Source organism: Myotis lucifugus, unplaced genomic scaffold (assembly GCF_000147115.1).
Source record: "Myotis lucifugus unplaced genomic scaffold, Myoluc2.0 scaffold_231, whole genome shotgun sequence".
In the NCBI taxonomy this organism is placed as follows: domain Eukaryota; kingdom Metazoa; phylum Chordata; class Mammalia; order Chiroptera; family Vespertilionidae; genus Myotis; species Myotis lucifugus.
Genome location: NW_005871279.1, coordinates 170,558 through 197,194, shown reverse-complemented (window position 1 = coordinate 197,194; position 26,637 = coordinate 170,558). Strand labels below are relative to the sequence as shown.

At 35.5% G+C, this 26,637-nt stretch overlaps 1 protein-coding gene across 1 annotated transcript in view; it reads right to left on the bottom strand.

The window, feature by feature from the left end:
• The window catches only part of LOC102423914 (ephrin type-A receptor 6), a gene marked incomplete at its 5' end in the record, with an annotated part of 354,481 nt that overhangs the window by 258,502 nt on the left and 69,342 nt on the right, over window positions 1–26,637 (bottom strand). Inside the window, 3 exons of the mRNA XM_023762099.1 lie at window positions 5,204–5,329; window positions 8,552–8,622; window positions 12,339–12,447. Coding sequence (XP_023617867.1) covers window positions 5,204–5,329; window positions 8,552–8,622; window positions 12,339–12,447 — 306 coding nt within the window. The remainder of the gene's footprint in view (window positions 1–5,203; window positions 5,330–8,551; window positions 8,623–12,338; window positions 12,448–26,637) is intronic.

Here is a 26,637-nt window from a genome sequence, read left to right as displayed (position 1 = left end):
CTTATTTTTATTTTGTATATATTATGCATTTGATTTCATATTAATTTAATTTTGTTGTACTTTAATTTACATTCCACATTAGGTTTTTTGTTGATAACTATATCTTTATTTATTTACATGTTTATTTATTAAATAAGTATTACTAACAAAATTGAAACTTCATTTTTAATTAGTAATTTTAAATTAACTGAAAAACATAGATATCAGTTCCAAGTTACTCATTAATGTGTCATCACCAATTCTTACATTAATCTTGCAAGACAGCTATTATCATTATGAATTTATTATAAAGTGAGCAAACCAAATTTATGAAAGATTACTAAATTTATGAAGGTCAGAGAGTGAATTAGTACCATAATTGTGATACAAGCAGGGTCTGTCTGGTTTCAGTCTGTCTTTTTAATTCATATCATAATGTCCATGGAAAATGGATAAAGCCCATCTTTCATTACATCATTTAATTTAGAAACCTATGAAATTCTTGGGTAAAAGGGACAAAGATCTTGCCAGAATCTGTTGTTGATCCTATTTTCAGTCTATTTTGGACAAAGGAATTACCAAGAATAGAAAAGAAAATTAATCTGGCCTCTACCATAAATCCTTTAAATTGCTGGACAAGGACAAAATTAGCATCTCATCTAAATATAGGGGAAACGGCCCCTAGACACATTTTTCTTCCTATAAAAAAGTAAATTGTGAAACTACATCTGGAATCCTGTCTACATTTCTTATTGTTATGCTGTAAGAAAATATCATATAGCTATAGATGAGAAACAAAAATAATAAAGAGAATGAAAGAGTTTTTTAAAAACCTTAAAAATAATAGATTCTACAGCAGAGATAAGAGGCTGGCTAGGGAATGACAGGGGAATTAGGAGAGGTACATAAAGTAAGCATTTTGCCTTCTATACCATCAAGGGCAACTGTGACCTCAAACAAGATGGCAGTAACAGAACCAATTTTAGGCTGAATAAATCATTGGTTTGACACCCACTTTTATATCCTTTTTGTTGTCCTTTTGCTTTTCTTTTACCTGCAGATGACTGTTGAAAAACGAATAGTTAAAACTTCCTAGGCTATTCCAGAAAAAGAAAAAAATATGGTGACACTAAGCCATGAGAAGATAAGGCTGATAGTAGAGGCAATAATGAGTTTGGTATGGATAAAGGGATAGAATGAATGAGGGGGAGATTTTATGCATTTCCATTGAGACTAGGGAAAGAGGGAAGGTCAAAAGTAAGAAGAATGCCCTATGGGCTTCGAGACACAAAAATGATTTTTTCAACGGAATAATGTTTCAAATTTATACTCTGCTAAAGTTTTTTTTTATAATGGTTTAGGTTCAGTACTGCCCTGAAAAAGGGATAGCCTTTCAATGACCTTTTCTAGCCCGTGATTAAAATTCAGTTTACCAGTTTTCTCATTATCTCAAGATATGTATAAAATAATAATTCTACCCTAATCGTCCTCTGGCCACAGTATTTCATTTTATGATGCAAAAAGTCAAAGGCGATAGATGATCTGGATAGTCTCCTATGCAACAGAGCCGCTCACTTCATTTAAATGGAAATGCGCATTTTCATGGAATTCAGGCCTGTATTGAGGCCTGTATTGATGAACAAAGATAAGCTGCCACTATTAAATAGAATAGTGATATACAAAAAAGAAAAAGTGTAAAAATACAGTAAACTTTATAGTGAAAGACAAGAAATTTTAAGAATACATAGGTATATAGCCTAGACATAGGACAGATTAAATAGACATAGGACAAATTAAATTCTGGATGGTTATAAAATTGAAAACCTTGGGACAGAGATTGTGTGTGAAAGACAGATTGAATATATATGTCTTTGATGAGCATAATGACTCAATATGAAAAAACTTTGTAGCATAAGTACCTTTTATAAATAGACATTAGCCAATTAATAAACATTTTTCAGTGGACATGTTAAGAAGTATCATGGGTTAGGTGTTGATATAATTTTCCATGCTCTTTCCTTTCTTAAAATTTTAATGTGGTTACTTTTGGGTTCGTTTTTAAATAACTCATTTAAGGAATATTTAATAATTACACGTTGTGTCTCCCAACTAGAAACCTGGAAAACATTCTTACTCATTTCTTTGATAACATCATGCAGGTCTTGTAGATCTTTCCTCAACAATGAATTGTGAATCTACTGCCACTCGCAATGCCTTTGTCAAAACAGAATGTCTTTTAACCTAACAATTATTAAGACCTGAAATCTTGCTTGTTTCTCTCATCTCCTTAACTCTATTCCACTTCTGTCCATCTATACTCCTACTTATGTCCTTCAATTTACACTTCCAAGGGGAATACCTAATACACACAGATGATGATGAAATAGAGTCTGAAAAGACACAAATAGGTGGGGGGGGGGGGGAAATAAAGGATCTAAGACAACCTAAGTAAAGTATTTGCAGTAAAAATCTGGGCAAATAACCAGCTGTGCAATTATGTCATAGATGTTACGTAACTGTATTAGTTCTTCTTTAATTTGACTAAACAATGTTTTTCCCACACTGCTGCTGTAGGAAAAGTCCACACGTTCATGAGCTTGTTTTCACATGCAATTTGAGTTTTAGGAACGTGACCTAATAATGAATGAAAAAAAATATTTTTAACCCTCACCCGAGGATATGATATAGTTTTATTGACTTCCTTTTTAATTTTTTTTTTTTTTGAGAGAGAGAGAGAGAGAGAGAGAGAGAGAGAGAGAGAGAGAGATATTAATGTGTGAGAGAAACATTCACTGGTTGCCTCCCATATGCACCTGACAAGAGATTGAACCTGCAACCTGAGTATGTGCCCTGACAGGGAATCAAACCTGCAACCTTTTAATGCTCCAACCGACTGAGCCACCTGGCCAGGATGACCTAATAAATTTAATTAACAGAGCAGTACTGATCAGGAGCACAAAGAGGAAAGTTATAACAACTTTGTCTTATAAAGAATTTTTGTGCCCTAGCTGGTTTGGCTCAGTGGACAGAGCGTCGGCCTGCGGACTGAAGGGTCCCGGGTTCGATTCCGGTCAAGGGCATGTACCTTGGTTGCGGGCACATCCCCAGTGGGGGGTGTGCAGGAGGCAGCTGATGGATGTTTCTCTCTCATCGATGTTTCTAACTCTCTATCCCTCTACCTTCCTCTCTGTAAAAAAAAAATCAATAAAATATATTAAAAAAAAGAATTTTTGTTTTTATATTTTCTTGAAGATGCACTGTAAAAGGATGCTTACCATATTATTTGAAAGTTGAAACAGTCAAAGATAAATATAAAAAGGAGACACTGATGTATAGGACTGACTACATCGTTTAGATATTTGCTTTGGCAAATCAAAGAAATATATTAAAACAGTCCCATTAATAGCTATTGTTTACTTTGGCAGTGTCTGTTACACATTTTACAGGCAAAATTTATATTTTATCTGGGAAAAGCCTGAATCTGAAGAAAAATTTAATTTCTTTGTTTACACTTTAGATATTTGATTTTATCTTTTAATATGATTTCAGACAGCAGTGTTTAATTTCTGCACAAAGGGCTAAGAGAGAAAGCGCTCTGCTGTGTGTGTGAGAGTACGGAATACTCAGTGTTAAAGAACATGTCAGAGGCGGAAAGCCAAAGTCAGGGTGTGATGGAATCATTCAACTTCATTTCTTCTCTCTTCCTCTGCTGTCTTAAGAAAACAAACCCTCAAAATAAATGACTGTAATGCAATCACTCTTTTCAATTATGTCTTTAATGCATATTGATGTTCTTTATGTTCAGTAGTAGTGGAAAGAGATTCTGGTTGCATTCCAGGTACTTAATCTTTCTGATATGACAGCCTCTTTCTGGCTGTGAGCATTAGGATTAAATGTATAGGACCCTTGTGTCAGCTTTTAGAGGGAGACCTGGCCATGTAGGAGATGAGATGACCCACTGAGCATAGGGAATCAAATGAACAAGGGACTCTCTACCCAGGCACTGCCACTTGCTTAATGCTCTGTTGTTGCTACCTAAGACATTTGTAATCACTCTTTAACAAGGGACTCTACATTTTCATTTTGCACTGGCCCCCTCTAATTATTTAGCTGGTCTTTCCCATGAAGAAAAGCTTTGAAAGGGACAAGGACTAATCAGATCCCTTTTTTTTTTGGCTTTTGCATAGAGATGATACCTGGCTAGAATGGTCATGCTTTGCTATGTTCTGCTCTGTCCAAAGGATTGTACATATATTCAGCATTTCTAGAGGAGACCAATATCTCCCTTCAGGATCCAGTTTCTCTTCCCTATTTAGTAAATTATTCCCTTTCCCTCTTTTAGCTGCCTGGTCACAGATTATATTTCCAAATTATCTTGCATTTAAGTGTGTCCATGTTACTGTTTTTGATTGCGAGTGAATAGACATGTTTTAAATTGGTGGGTAATTGCCTTAAAGATACAGCCAAAGAGACAACTCTTTCCTTCCTCTCACAGGCTGGAAGAGAGATGGCTGGTGAGGAGAATGACATACTAGGGAAAGGCAGATCAACTCTTCTACTCTTTCAAAATCTGAATGAGAATTCCTGGGCCAGCATGGATTACTCACGTTGAGTCAGGGACTTCAAAGAGGAATGAATTTTCTTTGTTACACTTGGCTTAGCCTCTGCCCTAATGTACAGAATAAATTCTTGAAAGCTGATTCAAAATGTATTTGCATTTATCCAGAACAGTTGAAAGTATAGTGTTCTGAGTGTTTGAATGTTCTACATAGAGAAAATTATTAACTTACATTAAAATGATATATTTTATCTGCAATGATTCTCAGAACACTTCTGGATCTTGCAGAGCCGCAATATCATCAATATTAATACTAATTGTAGTATATACTTATAGATGTTGAGGTTTTAATAAATCAATAATAACCTGTGACAAACTCCTGAAATTACATTTTTAAAAATAAATTCCTGAATCACTCTAGTTTTATTATAATTCATCTCCATACTGAAAGAAGACTATAGGATATTAAAAGTAACTTTTCTGAATTTTCTCATTGTTTGGAAACGGAATTAAGACATTTAAGATACTTAAAAAAATAACAATTTTACTTTTCATTTCTTAACATTTTTTGATGACTAAGACTATAAGGTTTAACATATTATATTGATAAACCAGTTAAACCATTAAGGAATCATATATTTTCAAAAATATAGATTTTATGTTTACCTGCCCCAATGACTCTCTCAATGCGAATTCTTGAGGGATCAATCTCCTTTGCAAATTCATGGACTGCTAGGGATGGGTCTTCGTATGTATCTGGATCTATGTAAGTTTTAATTCCTGGGAAGCGTACTGCAACAAAATAAAAGACTGATTTAGCGTAAGAGTTTTTTTTAGTACTTACACATCTTGTGACTATTTAAAATAAGGAGCCACTTACTGAAGTAGTCATTCTTGTTAATTACTAAAATGCAATTCTTTTTTCTCTTTCTGCCCCCCTCCCCCCAAATGCCCCCATTCCATTAAAGCTTTGAGTACTTGGAATAAAATTTTATTTGCTGTTAATGTAAAATGACCTGGTGGTTTAATAGAAAGTGAGCTGACTGGTTCCAGAAAATACATTTTTATTATATTTCTGTAGAAAGTTTAATCTGCTCACTTACCACTGACAACCTATACATTTCACCTCTGATCTAGCTCAGGGCATGGGGGAAATGAGGCATGAACTTTCCCCCATTCAATTCTCACGCCCCAAACAAGCAAGCAAGCCTGTTAATGCATCCATCCTGGGCCCCTTGTACTTTAAGGCACTAGGTCAGTGGTTCTCAACCTTGGCTGCACATTAGAATCACCTGGGAATCTTTTTCAAATCCTGATTTCTGGGCCTCATCCTCCGGAAATTCTGTTTCTTTGTTATGATGTTGTGCCCCACCCCATAACAAGAAACAGAATTTTCGGAGGATGAGGCCCAGAAATCAGGATTTGAAAAAGATTCCCAGGTGATTCTAATGTGCAGCCAAGGTTGGGAACCACTGCACTAGGTTTTCCTGAACTTATGCCCCAGTCCTGTGGTTTCTCCCCTTACAGGAACTCTTAGGCAGTAAAGAATAGACCCATGGCCCAGTGTCAGAAGACAACAACCAACAGTAGTTCTTTCCTGTTCTGTAGTTGCTTCCATGGACAGAACATACATGGTCCTGAAAAGGGACCCCTGCCTCTTCTGAAGGGAAGGATAGGAGTGAAAGGCACACATCTGGTGGTTGGCTGTGTAATTGCTACTCTTCCTCTGGTGGGGGTGGATGCTCACTGCCCACGGGCAGTAAGACAGGGATGGCTGGAAAACCTGAATGCGTGGTTGCATATCATTTGCACCTTCTTTAGTATCAGAAGTCACAGACTGCCTGTGGGAATTCCTCTGTTTTGCTCAGGGGTTTGTATTTTCTATATTAGATTTCTAGCTTCTGGAGGACAGGAGATCATTTCTTCTACATCTTTGTATATTTCCAAATACTTTAGGTATGGTTTTATAGGTAATATTATATCTTTTGGCCTTGGCATAGACATAATATTGAATACAAATTAGTAGGGATTAAAAGATCAATACAAATTCATATTTAGTTTTGTGGTTTCTTAGATTTTGAAAGCCACACAACATACTAAGTTAAGTATTGTCTAGGTTGCCCTGAAACATGCTCTTTCAAGAAAAGTCTCAAAATCAAGCAAACAAAAGATAATACAGTGAGTTTAGAAAGGGTAATGAAATGCCCATTATCAGCAATAATTTGCTTCATGAGTTCTCCTATGCCTGCTGCCTTCTTTTATTACTTTTTTGCCTGCTGTCTTCTGGTACTAGATATGTACCCATGAGAATAGTACTTCTCAAAATAGCACTAGTGAAGCATATTTCTAGATGAGCTTAGACCTGACATTATTCTGAAATGCTATGCCTTTCTTGATTTCCTAAAGTTTAGATTGGAGGAAAGGAGAATGGATAATCTGTATCTCTTATTTATATTCTATATGGCATTTGTGTAATTTCAGTTTGAATACCATAAACTCAAATTCAGTGGCCACTACTTTATGATCAGTAGTATCTAACTGATAACAATATTTTAGGCACAGATAAAAAAGATTACTTATGAACTCGTACGTGATTTTAACAATTCAACCATTTAATTATTTAAGGTGATACACATTTCTAAGGAATAAATTGATTAGTTAATATCACTTTTTCCCCTTGTAAACATAATATATGTATTATAGAAAAAAAAATCCAACTTAGTTCTAATTTTGACTGTCTGATTACTCATTTAACTTATCCCAGTCTTTTGAAACATCAGTTTATCTTTCTTCTATCTCCTTGGCTGCCTCAGGTTATTTTCATTGCTTCTCGCTGGGCCCATCTGGTTTAGTTTATGCTAAACTGTTAGTTGGAAAACGGATAATAAATACCTCAGGAGCATCTCTTTCTTCTGCATTTCAGTTCTAAATGCCCCACAGTGAATCTTAAGGTTGCTCAGCATACGTTATCTGTCCAGGTGTTTGGATCCATGTTTCTGCATCTGTTTCCAGCTCATTCCATGCCTGGTATAGGCTGTCTCAGCTCCCCCTTCCCTGCCAGTGCAATCAGCCTCAAACTTACTGCACACAAGAACAACCTGGAGAGCTTGCTAAAAATGCAGATATGTTGGCTCTACCCCGGCTCTTCTGAATCAGACCTCTGGTGAGTGAGCGTGGGGTATTCTCATGAAGATGGTCCTTAGACCACTCTTTGAGAAGTCATGTGAGGCTTATAAATAGCCCTAAATTATCTCTCTAGTTTATAATGTCCTCTCTTGAATCCCCTCCCCTGGATGGTGATAGAGTTTTAAAAGCCCCTTACTCATTTGGCTCAATCTGAAGTAGAAGATGAGCTTAAATAAACAGCTCACCTCACATATCATCTCTATACTGTGGTTAATTGGAAAACATCCCTTTCTTGTTAATCCAGCCTCTCGCTACTTGACAAAGTAGTTTGCCATTGGGAGGTGGAGGTGGAGGTGGAGGTGGAGGTGGAGGTGGGTGTTGGGGAGGAGAGGTTGGCAATTACAAAACTCACTATAGTGGTAATTACAGCTTGCTTGGGAAGAGATCCTTCAAATGGATATAACCTTGTAGTCAGCTCAAGGATTTCATACATATTGTTAGAGTTAAGGAGCTGATTTTCTGTTTTAGTGTTAATGAACTGTAAATTGATTGTTATATGTTTAAATGACAGTTCCTACAAGAAGGAATACGGATTCCATAACATTTCTGTGGCGAATGCTCCACTAAATAAACCAGCTCACATGCTGGAGACACTGGGAGTGCCCATTTTGTATTTTTGACATATTCAGTCTGTCGTGCTTTTCAGCAAGCAGAATTAGGAACAAAGCAATATCATTTAATGAGAAGCAGGTGCACTTTCCACCAACAAACCTGGGAAGCCTGATGAAAGGTTGGAAGTAGATTTTTTTGCTTTCTTAACTCACTGATCCAAGTTTACAAGGAAATTTTGAATATAAAACAATGGAAAAGAGTCACTTCACTACTTACGATGCCCATTCTGTAAGTGGTTTCTTCTCTTCTCTTCTGACTTCATTTTTGCCTTTATGTACCATTGGCACCTTTTAAAAAAGTAAATAGAATCTTATTTTTAGAATTATGCTAAATGAGAACCAAAGCCAATTAAAATACATATCACTCATGGGCAAAGTCCTTATCATAAAGACCACTTTTTGGAACATCTTTATAGCATGTGAAAATACTCCACAGAAGGTTTTTTTTTGTTTGCATCAAAATTAGCCCCAGATAAAAATACAATAATCTCAAGTGGATTGACTAATCCAAATGACAGGAATCTTAGAAAATATTTTATAATCAGCAATAATGATTGTGTCCTTCCATATATGACTCCTAAATAAAATGAAAAAATGTTTTTGAGTCAGAATCTCAGAAATTTAGACAGCTATCTTCCACAGTCTGATTTTTTTTTAAATGTCAGAAGTTTGGTAGAGGCATGTCTCTTCTCTCTCAGGGTAATCAAGTTCTGAAGAACAGAAGCAGGTGCTTATCTCCCAGGACTTCTTCAACATGAAAAATTCATCAGCATCCATTTGATCTGACAGTTCATCAAACTGCTAATTCCAAATGGTTAACCAAAATACATCTGCGGCACACAATCCGTTCTTTAAGTGTGAATTTTGCTTCAAATCCTATGGCAAATTCAGTATTTATTCAGAAATGTCTTACAGTTCTCATAGAATAATTTCCAATGAATGCTTCTCTACCAAAGTGCTTAAGAGATATTTCAAAATGAATTATTTTTATCTCATACAGTTGAAATTGTTTTCCCCAGCATACAGAATGTTAAAACAATTTCTGATGTCATATAAATTGGCAAGCATGAACATGGAACACTAAAAATAATTTAGTACAAATTTTTCTTCATCATTAAATTCTCTTTTTAAGCAGTATTCAAATTCTGCTTCAGGAAAAGATAACATTTAAGCCCACCTCTCAAATTTATTAGGCCAAACATATGTAACCTACAATGACTGTAATGTCTTCTTTTAAGTTTGTCATATTTATATATAAAGGAGATATTTTATTTTATTTTCTTAAAATTTCTTTTTATTTTTGAAAAATAGTCTATTACAGTTTATGATCAATATTATTTTGTATTAGTTTCAATTAGTTGTACAGCATAGTGGTTAGCCAATCATATACTTTACAAAGCATTTCCCCTAATATTTCCAGTAACCAACAGGCACTATACATAATTATTACAATATTAATGGCTATATTTCCTATTCTGTACTTATATTCCCATGACTATTTTGTAATTTCCAATCTGTACTTCTCAATCCCTTTACCTTTGTACCCAGTCCCCCAAATCCCCTCTCCTCTGGCAACCATCAGTCTGTTCTCTGTATCTATGATTCCATTTCTATTTTGTTCATTCATTTATATTCTTTAGATTCCACATATATGTGAAATCATGTGGTATTTGTTTTTCTCTGACTGACTTATTTCACTTATTGTAACCTCTAGGTTCATTCATGCTGCCTCAAATGGTAAGATTTAAAAAATATATATTTTATTGATTTTTTACAGAGAGGAAGGGAGAAGGATAGAGTTAGAAACATCGATGAGAGAGAAACATCAATCAGCTGCCTCCTGCACCTCCCCTACTGGGGACGTGCCCGCAACCAAGGTACATGCCCTTGACTGGAATTGAACCCAGGACCTTTCAGTCCCTAGGCCAATGCTCCCTCCATCAACTGAGTCAAACCAGTTAGGGCAATTTCTATATTTTTAATGGACATTGTCTGAATGTACCACAGCTTTTTATCTACTAATCTACAGATGAGGAGTTGGTTTGCTTCCATAGCTTGGCTATGGTAAATAATGTTGCAATGAATATAGGGGTGCATATATTCTTTTAAATGAGTGTTTGGGTTCCTTTGGATATATACCCAGAAGTGGAATTGCTAGACATACGGCAGTTCCATTTTTAATTTTTTGAGGAATCTCTATACTGTTTTTCACAGTGGCTGTACCAATTTGCATTCCCACCAACAGTGCAAAAGGGTTCCCTTTTCTTCACATCTTCTCCAACACTTGTTTTTTGACTTATTGATGATAGTCATTCTGACAGGTGTGAGGTGACAAAAAAATTTGCATTTCTCTGATGATTAGTGACTTTGAGCATCTTTTCGTATATCTTTTGGCCATCTGTATGCCTTCTTTGGAGAAGTGTCTATTTAGGTCCTTGCCCATTTTAAATTGGATTGTTTCTTTTTTTCGATGTTGCATTGTATGAGTTCTTTATAAAGTTTGGATATTAACCCCTCATCATATGTATCATTGGTGAATATATTCTCCCATTTAGTGGGTTGTCTTTTCATTTTGTTGATGGTTTCCTTTGCTGTGCAAAAACTTTTTAGTTTGATTTGTTAATTTTTACTTTTTGTTTCCCTAGCCTGGGGTAATATATCAGAAAAAATATTGCTATAAGAAATGTCTGAGATTTTACTGTCTATGTTTTTTTCTAAGATTTTTATGGTATGGAGTCTTACACTTAAATCTTTAATTTATTTTGAGTTTATTTTTGTATATGGTGTAAGAAGGTGATCTTGTTTCATTTTTTTTGCATGTATCTGTCCTATTTTTCCAAACCCATTTATTGAAGAGACTGTCTTTACCCTATTGTATGTTCTTGCCTCCTTTGTCAAATATTAATTGACCATGTACGCATAGCTTTATTTTTGGGCTCTCTATTTTGTTTAATTGATCTACATGTCTGTTTTCATGCCAAGGCAATATTTTCTGATATTTTAATGAAATGCTTTTCCACATGTGCATGTGCTATTTATATCACTGTATATGTGCTTTTATATAATTTTCTGAAATACCATACTCTATGGGAAAATAAGGCCTTAACTCCTACTCTACAATACATATAAATGTAACTTAAAATTACATCCAAGTTTGCCATATATTGGATTACTATTAAAATGTCATTTAAATCAATTTCCATTATGAAGTTAGAGTCATTTTTTAAATTTGCGATAAATGACATCGCTGTTTAAATAAAATCATACTTAAGACAGCATCCCAAACTACTTCAAAGAAATTTTCAAGTAAGAAAATAAGACTCTTTCTGAATCAAATTAACCATCATATCTAAATTATCACAGTCTAGTTAACATAATTTGTGTATTTGGAGTTAATATCACCTTATAGTACTCATTGAACTTTAATAACTGAATAATCTTTTTAGGCTCCAAACTGATTGTCTTTAAAGTGTATGTAAGTCCATGAAAGAGTATTATCAAGATATCAGTGCCCCCAAATTCATAATGCATGGGCAGCACTTATGTTATAAATGGCAATGAAAATATAGCAGGGTTTATTCTAAGATAGATTCTTTCAATATGTAATGGATTGAAAATAACACATTTCTGTAACACTAAATTGATAAAGAACTTTCATATAAATTGTTCAATCTCTGTTAAATTTTCTCTAAATCCCTTTTATGGTATAATTTGGTAGTAGTAAAGGAAAACTCAGAATTAACTTATCAAGTAGAAATGTATCATTTACAGCTTTCACAGTGTTCTTATCAAGTCTCTGGTTGCCTCATTTTTCAGGGACCTGTGGATACAGAGAATGAGCCATGGTGGTTCTGTCATCTTACAACATTCACTCTCAGAGCAGAATGGACCCTGATCCCTTTTTCTCTCAGGTGTGCTTTGTTACATTTAAAAACATTTTAATACACAGTATATTAAAAATGCTTTCCACAAATCTTGGGAATGATTTGGTATACATCAGTTACCTGCCGGTGATTAAGAAGAACAAAGTAAGAATGACCAGGAGAGTGAATCCCCCGACAGCCGCGGTGGCTATCACCAAAATCTGCCCCTGTTCCGCCGCCATATCAGAAGCTGAAACACAGACACAAGATTAAGATTTCTCGGGATGACATTTCATTACCAAATCTACTTTACAACTTAGTGTATGCCTGAAAATGTGGAAATGAATTCCCAAGACCCCCATCATATTTGCCCTTTATTGTGCACACAGGATGCAAACCCAAAATAAGTGTTTAAGACAAAGGTCATAACCCACAGCTAACCCTTTCTTCTTTTTTTCACAAAAACACCAATAAAATGGAGATATTCTTAATACCCCACCTCTTAAGATTAAGTATATGTTGAAAATTAAATCAGCAGATGGACTGAAGTGTTTTGTCTACATAATTGCTAATTTATTTCCTTAAACACTTTGGTCAACAAACAAGGCTTTACACACTGTTTTGTTGTCTATTTCTACAAAGTAGAAAGAGAATCACCATCTTGTATACTTGAAACCTATATAATCTTATTAACCAATGTCACCCCAATTTTAAAATTGAAGGAGAAATAAAGATTTTATCAGGTGAAAAAAAAGATTGCCTTTACATTTAACAGTGCTCAATTCAAGTTTAAAGTTATAAACTCCACCTCCACAGCAAAAGGGTGTACATAATTGGTACTCAGATGTTTGGCAGTAATTAAGAATATGCTATTTAGCCGAACCGGTTTGGCTCAGTGGATAGAGCGTCGGCCTGCGGACTGAAAGGTTCCAGGTTCGATTCCGGTCAAGGGCATGTACCTGGGTTGCGGGCACATCCCCAATGCGAGATGTACAGGAGGCAGCTGATCGATGTTTCTCTCTCATCGATGCTTCTAACTCTCTATCTCTCTCCCTTCCTCTCTGTAAAGAATCAATAAAATATATTTTAAAAAAGAATATGCTATTTAAAAGCTTCCTTTACTGATGAAAAGACTAGATAACATATGGCAACAACATATTACTTCTGTCATTGATAAAATCATTTCTTAAAACTGCATGGGCTGCCTTTTAGAAACCTTTAAAAATATATTAGTTCAATTAGTTCATTGGTACTTCTTTGTATTACTGAAATTTTAATTGGATATAATTTTCTTGGTGTAGGATATGGGCAATTGCTTAATAACAGTGGTAAGAAAGCTGAAACCCAGAGAAGTTAAAGAACTTGACCAAGCTCATGTATGATCATCACCAGAATTCAGGCTTCTAGATTATTGTTTTATTTTTTCCTTCCTATGCTATTAGTCACAGTAATAATTCAGTTAATTATCAATATTCTAAAATATTAAATCAATCATTCCCTTTAATATCCTTTAACTTGAATAAAACTTGATTTTTATTTTGATCGCTATAAAAAATTCATTAACCTAATCCTATATAATAAAATCCTAATATGCTAAGTGTCAGGTCATCCAGTTGGCCGTTCAACCAATCAAAGAGTAATATGCTAATTATATGCTAAAGCCACTCAACCGCTCGCTATGACTTGGACTGACCACCAGGGGGCAGTTGACTGGTCAACCAGTCGCTATGACGTGCACTGACCACCAGGGGGAAGACACTCCAACCAGTAGGCTAGCTTGCTGCTGGGGTCCAGTTGATTGGGGCTGAGCGAGATGGGCCAGACACACCCTGGAGCCCTCCTGTGGTCCCTCCCCAGCTGGCCAACCTCCTGCATCCCTTCCCAGCCCCAATTGTTCACCGGTGGGGTCCCTCGGCCTGGCCTGTGCCCTCTCGCAATCCGAGACCCCTTAGGGGATGTTGGAGAGCCTGTTTCTACCTGATCCCGCAGGCCAGGCCGAGGTACCCCACTGGTGCATGAATTTGTGCACTGGGCCTCTAGTCAGTTTAAGCAGCAAATTGAATCAAAGAAAGAATATAACTGACAAGCAAACCACTTAATTCCTTACCATATTAATTTATTAAATTTGATTAGTTTAAGACTTCTGCAAAGTAGCTCTTTCTCTGAGAATCAAGCATGCTGTATATCACATATAAATTCATATACAGAATAATAACTTCCTCATAAAAGTGCATATCTACTAGAGAATATCATAGTATTCTATGACTAATAAAAATGCATATCTATTAGAGAATATCATAGTATTCTATGACTAATTCATAGAGACTAATTAAATGTTATTATTGAGTCAGTAAGAATCTAGACACAGCATTTAAGATGCCTCTAAGAAATCTATATTTAAATAAAAACAAAAGTCATTTATGTTTAGTTTGCAATAAGAAATGTATTAAACCTTGGGATTAGATTTTAGTCACTATGATTTAATCAAGATATTTTCAGGCAATTTATTTGAATGTTGAGTTTTTAATCTGTACAGAGACAAGCTAAATAGTTGCATCTTATCCAATATATAATATAGTAAAGACTTTTTTCTTGACTGAATTTCCTAATCTTCAAACTAGCATTGATATCATGGGGATTAATGAATGCTATAAAATGTCACATTTTCTCATTAAAATTATTGGAAAATACACTGTATGAAACAGATATTAAAGGAAACAACATTAACTATTTGAAGATAAAGAAAATAGAATTTAAAAAGAAAACATTATTTACTTAGCAATTGCTCAATTTATAAAATATGTAATATAGTTTAAGACTTTTAAGCCTGGAGCATATATTCTCATGGTAGCCAGGTAGTAAGTAATTTATTGAGACCATGTATACAAAGTTCAGATGGAGGAGGAGATTATATAATTGGGTGCCTTTTGAAAATCAGATTGCCTTGTTTTAAAAAATTGTGTTGTCTTACTTGAGTAATAGCTTGGTAAACTGCCCATTTTACTAATATATCTTCTTTTTCACTCTTGTGATTACATATTTATGAACTTTGCTTTAATTGAAATTTTAATTGAATAACAGAATATGAAGTTGTGACACTGAAAAATGCACAGTCCTAATTTCCTAAATCTCTGCACTAAGAATCCTAAATACTAATCTCCTTTGTAGAGAATAATAGTATATATATATATATATATATATATATATATATATATATATGTGTGTGTGTGTCATTTGAAAATAAAAGTGTATAATGTGATGCACTATTATACTGGAAGTAAAAAGCTATGAATGATGGGATGAGATGATTATGAATACATCAATGTCATCATCATCATGAACAACAGCCACTATTTATTTAATAGCAAACTATCCTTTAGCACTATCCTAGTGGTTCAAATAGTTTAAGTGGTTATATATAAGGGTGTCCCAAAAATGTATACACACTTTAACAGCTGATAGCTCTATTTTGAAAATGGAATATATAAGGGTGTCCCAAAAATGTATACACACTTTAACAGCTGATAGCTCAATTTTGAAAATGGAATATATTTTAATAAACACTGCCTTTATAATTATTCAAAGTGTGTGTATACATTTTTGGGGGGGATACCTTATATTACTTGCCTGAGGTCATACTTTCTTGTACACAGGAAAACTGGATATCCAACTGTGATTGTCAGGCTTCAAGCCCATACTATTGACAGATCATTGTGCCACCATTTTCACTAGCAGAACAACTGGCTAGATCCAGCTATTTTGTATGCCCTAGAAACAGGGGTGGGCAACCCCTGGCACGCATGCCAAACATGGCACGCCAGTAACTTTTGCTGGCACGCGAAACCCTCTCTTATAATCTTCCATTTACAATTATAAATTCAGTGTAGGTGCATCTTAGATAAATAAATAATTTTACATGACAAGTTATCTTAAAGACCATAGACATGGATTGACGAGAGAGGGGAAGAGCAATTTCTATGCCTCTGCCTTAACTCTCCCTGCCTTCCTAGATCCGACCAGTGTTTTGGTTTCATCCACATACGCTTGTGAATCTTTGTTCTCAGTGATGAATTTTGTTAAGTCTCATAATAGGAGTAGCCTGACAGATGAAAGTAGTAGCTCGTGCATATCTCTGAAGGTCATGAAATATAAACCTGATGTAAAATCTCTGTCATCAGTGATGCAGCAGCAAAAGTCCCACTGATAATATCAAACGGAGTCATAAAGTTTTCTGTCGGACTATCAGTGTACATGTATACATTAAAAAATAAATGTATTTTTCATCATCATATACTGTGTTTTTGTCGCTCAAATGAATTTTATCATTTCTTCAAGGTTCGTCACATACGTACACCTTAAGAGATATCAAGTAGGCGTAACATGTTCTCAAAAAATTAGGGTTGGCATGCAGAAGAATTTTGAGTCAGAGATTTTGCTGGTTTTGGCACGCACTCACAAAAAGGTTGCCCACCGCTGCCCTAGAACAATCATAGCCTTGCTTGATCTTGGTTTCATGTATGTAAAATGAGATTGTTGAAAAATATCCTTGTCACAACATTTCAGAACAATTTTACTATGACATTGTGTTACAGATTTGCTAGTTGATATTTGGTTCCATACAGAATGTCCACTGAGACACTTGGTCCATGTAACTCCATCTATTGAAAAAAAATCCGCATTATTAACTGGTACACCTGGTAGCTGGTCATATTTGGTCTTATCCAAAATGTCATTAAATAACACATTTAACTTGTTAAAATTTTGTTTATGTTATTTTTGTTATGATTCATGTTCTAAGAGTAGATGTTTTCAACAGGACCAAATATTTTTTTTTAAAATATATTTTATTGATTTTTTACAGAGAGGAAGGGAGAGAGAGAGTTAGAAACATCGATGAGAGAGAAACATCGATCAGCTGCCTCCTGCACATCTCCTACTGGGGATGTGCCCGCAACCCAAGTACATGCCCTTGACCGGAATCGAACCTGGGACCTTTCAGTCCGCAGGCCGACGCTCTATCCACTGAGCCAAACCGGTTTTGGCAGGACCAAATATTAAGGACCAGTTGGCATGGATCAAATATGCTCATGGACATTTTCAATAGGACCAAATTTCAACGACCTTTTGGCATGGACCAAGTGTCTCTGTGGTTATTTTGAATAGGGCCAAATATCAAGAACGTTTTGGTGTGGACCAACTGTCTCTGCGGACATTTTGGGCAGGAACAAATGTCCTGAAGGAGGTTGTACAATCAGATATCTAGAAGAATAAGGTTTGCCATGTGGAATAGGAGGAACACCCAGGACCTGCTGCAGCTCTTGGTCTTGATGGGATAATTCCTACCTTCTTATCATATTGGTGTTGATCAATCACAGAGCCCTGTCTTCATCTCATGATAAAGTCCAAAGCCCTTAACTTTGTTAAAAAGGCTCCATATGAATGTCTCTAGTATGTATCTCCAGATTCATCTCTTATCATTCTCCAACCATACTGAATTTCTTCCAGTTGCGTGAATGTGCCAAATTTGCTCTTGTGAATTCCTATTCAATCCTCCTACTGAACTTCACATAATTTGTGAAGCTTTATTCACTAAAGTATCTGTAGTAAGTAGAATAATGACATTCCCTGTACCCTCTCCCAATGAATTAGATTAAGAATATCATTCCTTCTGGACTAACTGGGTGGGCCAAAATCCAACGACAAGTGTCCTATAAGGGACAGAAGAAGAGAAGACAAAGAGGAGACATCCATGTGAAGACAGAGGCAGAGACGAGTTGTGCAGCTATAAGCCAAGCAATGTCTGGAGTCACCAGAAGCTTGAAGAGGCAAGGAAGGATTGTCTCCTAGAACTTTAGGAGAGAGTATGCTTCTGGCCTCCGAAACTATGAGAATAAATTTTTGTCATTTTAAGCCATGAAGTATGTGGTAATTTGTTATAGTAGCCCTAAGAAATGAATATAATAGTAGCCCTAAGAAACGAATATAATATTCAAGCTACAGGGCCTGATACATAAGTAAATGATTGAATAATTATTTACATTGGATGATTCTGGTAAGAAAAGCTCAGATTAACCTATGGGTAATCTGCTTCCTCACTTTCCTCTTGATATGTACAGAAGATTTACCCTGAAGGTAACTAGACTATGTATGTGACATAAGTCTACCCAACATAATTTTAATTAGAAGAATCCAATTATTCTGTATGTTTGAAAATAATGCTTCCCAGAAGGCAGAGGATACTTGAAAGTACAGATTTCCACATTTAATCAAATTGAGTAGATTAAGCTTAGAAATATGAAGGTTAAGAACTTTTATTTCATTCAACAAATGCTTATTGAGCACCCATGACAAGGCAGGCACTGAGATGGACACTGAGGATACAGTGATGATCAAAGAAGACAGTTACTAATTTCCTAGATTTACAATTGGCTGGGGAAGACAGACAATGAACACAAAATTACAAGTATAAGAACTTTTACAAAAGGGAAATTTCAGTGTGCTCTGGAAGAGAAACAGCAGTCCCTGGTAGTAAGTCCACAGAGTGGGAATCTGGAAATATAATGTGTTAGATGAAGGAGAAGGAGGGGGGAGTTGTTCCTTGGTTAGAGGCCTCAAAGATTTTATTAATTTAACAGATATTTAGACAAATAAACCATGTAATTATCTAGCAAATGGAAGTACAGTATAGCTACAAATTTCTCTGTGATGTAAACTTGTCGGTTAGCACCATCTATTCATTTTTTAATCCTGAAAAGATTATTTCTAATTAGTTTTGTAGAAGAAAATAAATACTATAATTTACTCACATTAAGTTACTCCATAGAGGGCAAAGGAAACACAATGAAATCCATATTAAGAAAAGAAGCGTATTGTCTGGCTGGCGTGGCTCAGTGGTTGAGTGTCAACCCATGAACTAGAGGTCACGGTTCAATTCCAATCAGGGCACATGCCCATGTTGCAGGCTTGATTCCCAGTACGAGGTGCGCAGGAGGCAGCAGATAAATGACTCTCATCATTAATGTTTCTATCTTTCTCTCCTATCCTCTCTTTGAAATCAATAAAAAAACATATTTAATAAAAAAAGAAAAAATGTATTTGTGACTGGTTGGTTGAAAATATCTCTTTGACTAATGGAATGAGGTTGTAGTCTTAGAAAAATATAAGTATATCAAAATGATACATTTCATTCTATGGGTTTGGAAAGAAGCACACTTCCTTTAGAGGAAGCAATTTCCAAAAAGAGTTGCAAAATTCATACTGAACAAAGACTTAATACCTAGCAAAGGCTTGGTATAAGTCAGAATGGCATTATTAAGTTAGGTTTACTTTAGTTATTTCTATTTTTTGAAAAACTGAAGTTCTTTACTTGGATTCCAAATACTTAAAAAAAAATAAAAAAATAAATATAACATCTTCTGGAAAGTATGAGAAAAAAAACATTATGGCTATTTTTAACCAGAGAATTTTCTTCTATGGAGGCATAAGATTTTTGTCTCTTCGTAATCAAAATTATTCTAGTTTATATTTACATTTCAAAGTAAAATCTGTCACATTCTTTGTCATTTTCTGTGGAATAGCTTTTTAAAGTTAGCTCTTTTCTGTTATGAAGATCTTTTTAAAATAATTGAAGAAGGCAGTTACATGATTCTGGGGGGGAGGAGTGTCAGAATAAAGTATTTCTCAAAATGTTGCTCTGTGAATAAGTGGTGTATATTTGCTTCATATTCACATGTTTTATTTAAAACTCGCAATTCTTTATGAAATGTAAAAATTTCAAGTGATATTATCTCATCATTTCACCAAAATGATTTTGTAAAACACAGCAGAAATCTCAGTAAAGTAATGGAATGACAGTGCCCAATAGATTAAATTAATCTTAAGGTTACTTGACTAACAATACAGAAAATCCTTAGCATTTTTTTTCCAGGAAAGGAAATTCCCCTCTCAGGTCATCTATTGTAATCAGGAATGATATAACCCTATGAAATGAGGGACATATACAGTATAAAGACATAGCAATATCTACTGGAGATGAATCAATCTGTAAAATCTCAATACATAACATGGTATTGTAGACATAAGAGTGTGAGATATGAATGAAAGCTGAGGAAATGTTTCTCCTAGATGAACACAATCTTGTGATTTTGTAGATAATGTTATTTTCTTGGATACCTGGGCTTAAAAAGTGAGATCTTCATTGCTTTTACCTTTCCCTACAACTTTAGGTCCAGAGTCGAATCTTTATCATGTTTTATATTATCTCGCCATTACCATGGGCACAGCCTCATTTCAGGGATCAGTCTCATATGAATAGGCTAGTTTTTGAATTTTCTATTAGATTACCTTTCCGCAAAGTTTCTTCCCAATCCATCCCACATTGGGTGGCCAGATAAGTTTTCTTCAAAATGATAAATAAAAATATTTACTGTTCTTTATATAATTTTCCAAGTATAGGTCTTTTATATCCTTGGTTAAATTTATTCCTAGGTATTTTTTTAAGCAAATGTGAATGAGATTGTTTTATTTTTAGTTTCCCCAGGGATGAAGGAGGATAGATGGAAGTGGAAGAGAGCATAGATGGGATAAATGGTGATGGGAAGATTAAATTAAATTAAAAATAAAATAAAATGTTCTAAGACATACACACAAAAATAGAGTCTTCTCCATTGCCTAGAGCAGTGGTTCTCAACCTTCCTAATGCTGCGACCCTTTAATACAGTTTCTCATGTTGTGGTGACCCCCAACCATAAAGTTATTTTTGGTTGCTACTTCATAACTGTAATTTTGCTACTGTTATGAATCGTAATGTAAACATCTGATATGTAGGATGTATTTTTATTGTTACAAATTGAACATAATTAAAGCATAGTGATTAATCACAAAAACAATATGTAATTATATATGTGTTTTCCGATGGTCTTAGGTGACTTCTGTGAAAAGGTCGTTCGACCCCCAAAGGGTTGAGAACTGCTGGCCTAGATGGTAAAATTTCCCATTGCAGTGGGTACACCATTCTTAGAGATGTCCAGGCCTGAATCCTCCGACCCAGCCCTCACACAATTCTCTCTGGCTTCAGGTTGATCATCAATCCTGTCATTCTTAAATTTTAAGTATTTCTTAGATTCAAACCCATTTTACCCTATTCTCAAAGTTCCAATGCTCATCTTATTACATACATTTCAATTCAGCTAGATGGTAACTTCAATTATGTGGAATGCAATGGAGCAATGGCATATTTGGTAATATTAATGCTAAAAATGTTCTAGTTACAGAAATGCTCCTTACACATTTGTATTTTGGCATTTATTCAGAGATAAATTGATAGAAAATAGCAAGAGTTAGGATCTTTATTTATGTATCCCTGCCTAGGCTTTGAATGAGTAGATATTTAAAGGAAGAGGTATTGGCATGGTATTGTATTAACATTTTTCTTTTACTTTTCTTCAATGTGTGTGCCATCTATGAACAGGGAAAATACCTCTAAGATTGGTTGGGGGTGGTGGAGAGAGAATGGTAAGAGATTTGCTGTTCTACTCAAGTAAGCCAGTTCTCAGATGGATGGAAACAGAGCTCATGGATCATTTCTGTTGAAGTAGAGACCCTAAGATGGGATTATGCCTTTTCAGAAAGTGATTTCACAGCTGTGCTTTCTGACACTGCTCTGCCACTTCTTCAGAAACAATGCAACACGCTACATCAAACTGTGGCTACCTTGGGACACAGAAGATTTCAAGATTCATTCTTCTTGATGACCTTAATTTACCTGTCAGACAAAAATGCCAAATGACACAGAAATAATTGAAAAATGTAAGTTTGGTACAAATGCACAGGCAGAAGCACAGGCAAGCAGTGCAGCATGATGAAATACTTTTTGCCTTTTTTAAAAAAAGAGAGATTCCTTAATAAATGGTCAAGGTGCCTCAATAAATGGTCAAAGGGCCTTGCTGCAGGTAGGCTTCATGTGACAAATATCAAAGAACAGAGAAAGGAGAATGAAGCACTTAAACACCCAGAACTACTGTTAACATTTTAAATGTTAAGTATTTAATTTGTGATTATCTATATTTCATATTGTTCCTGGCAGTTGAGATAGGTCTTTGATAACACCATTTTTTTTGCAATTGAACAACTTATGTCTTTATACATAGATACATATTTCATCCTTTTATTAAAGATCCAGTGTAGAATGGAATTTTCTTACAAATTTCATAAATTCCCTGGATCATTGACCTGGAACCAAAGATGTTCAAATTGAAATACTATTCAACATATACCATATTAATAGTGGGTATTTGCACATTGGCAGGCATATATATGCACTGAAGTTATAGCTTCTTAATATAACCATTAGAATTATTTGAAATAAATAGTTTGCAATTAAATGTATTGCCATTAGAGATTACAAATTTCTTAAGGTTTATAAACTCAAATATTTTTTAAAATTTTTTTTATTGATTTCAGAGAGGAAGGGAGAGAGAGATAGAAACATCAATGATGAGACAGACTCATTGATCGACTGCCTCCTGCATGCCCCCCACTGGGGATCGAGCCTGCAACCCGGGCATGTGCCCTTGACCGGAATTGAACCTGGGGCCTTTCAGTCCACAGGCTGGCGCTCTGTCCACTGAGCCAAACCAACCAGGGCTAAACTCAAATATTTATTTAGAGTCTATTTTTCATAGAAAAATATTGAATGAAAATAATCTCGATATAAAATACACATTATTTAGGAAAAGTTCTAGAAAATTTCTTGAGGAAATTCTCATTCATCAACTCATTATTCATTCGAAAACAACAAAAATATTATTAATTTAGAATGTGCTATTCACTGTGACATAGGGGCTGGGGGAGACAAACTAAGGCATGGTCAAGGTGCCTTATTAATAAATGGTCAAAGTGCCTTGATGCAGGAAGATAGGTAAGTAAACTTTAATTGTAATGCGGTAGAGTTGTTTCTAAAATGGAGGTATGTAGGAAGGTGATGTGGGGTAACCTCATAGGAAGAAATGAAGGAAGGTTGTAAAAGAGGTGATTATTGAGCTAAACCTGGAATGATTAGAACTAATTTGCAAGTCCTTAAGGCAGTGGTTCTCAACCTTCTGGCCCTTTAAACACAGTTCCTCATGTTGTGGTGACCCCCAACCATAAAATTATTTTCGTTGCTACTTCATAACTGTAATTTTGCTACTGTTATGAATCGTCATGTAAATATCTGATATGCAGCATGGTCTTAGGCGACCCCTGTGAAAGGGTCGTTCAACCGCCAAAGGGATGGCGACCCACAGGTTGAGAACCGCTGCCCTAAGGTCATGAGTAGGTGTTGGGACATTCTATTGGGACATTCTAATTGGAAGAAACCTCATGAACATGGAGACACAAAACAGTACAGCTATGTACTTTGAGATGTCTGAGACATAAATCAATAAGCAGAATAGGAAGCCTGATTGAGAGGCAATCATAAAATTTAACGTAACATCAGTCGATCAGTATGCTAGTGTTTTTCACAAGTTACCCAGGTTTAGGAGTAGAGTTGATGGAGATGTGAGTTCACTCAGAATTTCGATGTTTACTGGAGTTATAAACTCCTGCAAACATGTGGGAAGACCCTGTCTGAAGATCAATCCTACAGAGAAGAAAGCAAAGCAGACACTGAGAATGTACTGAGGACCTGATTGGAGAGCCTGGATTTGGCTCAAATCTCACCCTACTCTTGACTTTGCAGTTTATACACAGCAATAGTCTCGCTTTTCATTAAACCAGTTGGGGTTTTGTAACTTGAAATTAAGAGTATTATTTAATATAATGAACCAGGAGGAAATAATTTGACTGTATTTATCCATATTCATATCCTAAAATGAGAGGAAAGAAGGGTAAGTGGCCTTAATATTTCCAAACTAGGTACTAATAACTTCTCTTTGCTTATTATGTTGTTTAAGCTGGATGCTTTCTATCTCAAGGGTGTTTTAGGAACAGTATTACGCTACCACTTACCACTATTACTTTCAAGAAAATATGATTGTTTTACAAGTTAATCTCTCACTAAATTTTGACTCAAAAGTGAGGCTTAGTATTGTGATTCTGAAAACGTCAGAGTAAATACCCCTCTAAAAATGAACTGTAGGGGAAAAACTTCCTGACATACCCGTTCCCAATTTCATGTCATATAAAACAGTGGTGTTTTATTTATTCATCTTTTAAGCGAATATCCTTCACGATATGATACTGATTATAGACAAATTGGGTATGTGCCATCTTGATAGATAGAAAGGTAAGCCTCTTCCTATATGCTGATGACTGGGTTTCATTTTCAACAACTAGAATTGATTTTTGGGTACAAATAATTCTGCATCCTACTGCAGCCAGAAGGAACTGCGCGTTATCAGCTTTATCAAAACTAAAATCATTTTCTCAGAGACAAAAGGCAATTGATCAAAACTCTACAAAACAAGACAACCCATTCCATTTTGTGCAAGTACACGTTTTCCACAGCTTATCCTGGTAAGCACACTGCAGAACTCTGCAGCTTAATATGACTTTTTCCGCGGGAGTATTACTCCTCGGGTGTCTTTTTGATGACTTGGAACACCTGCTCTGAAAATTGTCCAGGCCACAGTCATCTTTTTTCCACCACATCCTGTGGTGTGGAACTCTGCACTTTCAATCTAGAGTGTGCCTAATTGCGGGAGCAGATACAAATCTGCTTCCTAAGGACAATCTTTGCATTGCCTGCAGCCTAGTTCAGTGCACATATGGGGAGGTTTTATTTTTGCATGGGCAAAAACATTGTTTGGGCATCTTGGATTCAATAGTAGAAAGATTTCTGTATTTCTTCACCTTATTTTCAAAGCATTTGCATAGTCTGCCAATATGGAGGTAGAGAATTCACATTCTAAGCCTCATGTAAGACCAACTTGAAAATTCTTAGTAATCATCTTTGAGGATATCTAATTAGTCCTGTCTGAAACTGTCTCTGCCCTCAGGGTAGGGCCTTGGAATACTGGTCTCTTAGGCCAACCGCATTCTTTCAGGAATCTGGGACAAGGATTCACAGTCAGTTTGAATGTTTTGGCGCATGAATTAAATGAAGGGAACATGTGAACTTGCAAGCTATGGGGCAGATCTTTATCTTTTTCTAAATGGACAAAGATGCAGGTGAAACTGGTCTGTAGAGAGAGAAACAGAAATGAATGGCTGTGTTGACCAAGATTGCGGCCTTTCTTTTCCAGAGCCTTCCAGTTTATTTCAGTCCTTTTTGGAACCAAGGTTTATTACACGTTTCCACCACAGTCTTGTCTGAAAAATTCCTGTATCTCTATTTGGTAATCTAGCTCATGATATATTTGATACTTGGAATTAAGGGATTTAGAGTATTCCAATTTTCAGTTCCTGATCAAAGGACAAAATATTTAGAGAATAAATTTGAAGGGTTATTCTTTTCATTCACTTCCTAGTTATATTTTCCCCTTTTGAAGTCTTTATGCAGGTGATGTACTAAGTAACCTTCCTTCTTCCTTCCTCTCACTTCCACCATGGAGACATCACCTTCAGTCAGTGACACTTTACCTTTATCTGCGTTTACCAAAAGCTGAGGTCAGAAAACACCATATGAAACAAACTTATGCATTTGTCAAAAAACAAAACAAAACAAAACAAAAAACTCTGCTTGAGGCCATTACCCTCAGTGCCCTCGATCTTTCCTACAGCCTTTGTGCTTCCTATGATGAGGGCCTGGTCACTTCTCTGCCCCCTGGCTGCTGCCAGAGGCCCAGAGGCAGGGATGGCACCTGTGTGGTGCATCTCTGGTCATAATTATCAAATGGAACTCTGCTCCCTCTTGTTGTTGTTTTTTAAGATTTTAAATTGATTTTTAGAGAGAGAAGAAGGGAGAATGAGAGAGAGAAAGAAACATTGATGTGAGAGGGAAACATTGATCAGTTGCTTTCCGTATGCCCCCTACTGAGGATCAAACCTGCAACCTGAATATGTGTCCTGACCAGGAATCAAATTAGCAACCTCTCAGTGCACAGGATGATGACCAACCAACTAAGCCAGGGCTTCCTCTTGTTTTTATGGATCAACTTTCTACTTCTAGCTCTAATTTATTAAACATTTTGTATATGTGTTTTAAGCTGACTCAAATATTTTTAGGAAAAATAGAAATGCAAGCAAAAAAATCAACATCCTTCTAGTTAGTCGAGCTTTCTGAGAAAGCATCCTAATCAAAATGAAGAGCAATTCAAATATGCTAAGATGCACATTTATTAACATGTTAACATATATTTGGAAAAAGTCAGGCTAGTTACTATTTAAAACATTCAGCTTTTTTCCTAGAACATGAAATTTGATGATACTTATAATACTTTATTTCTAATGTGTGATATATGACCTAGATAGAATATATATATATATATATATATATATATATATATATATATATATA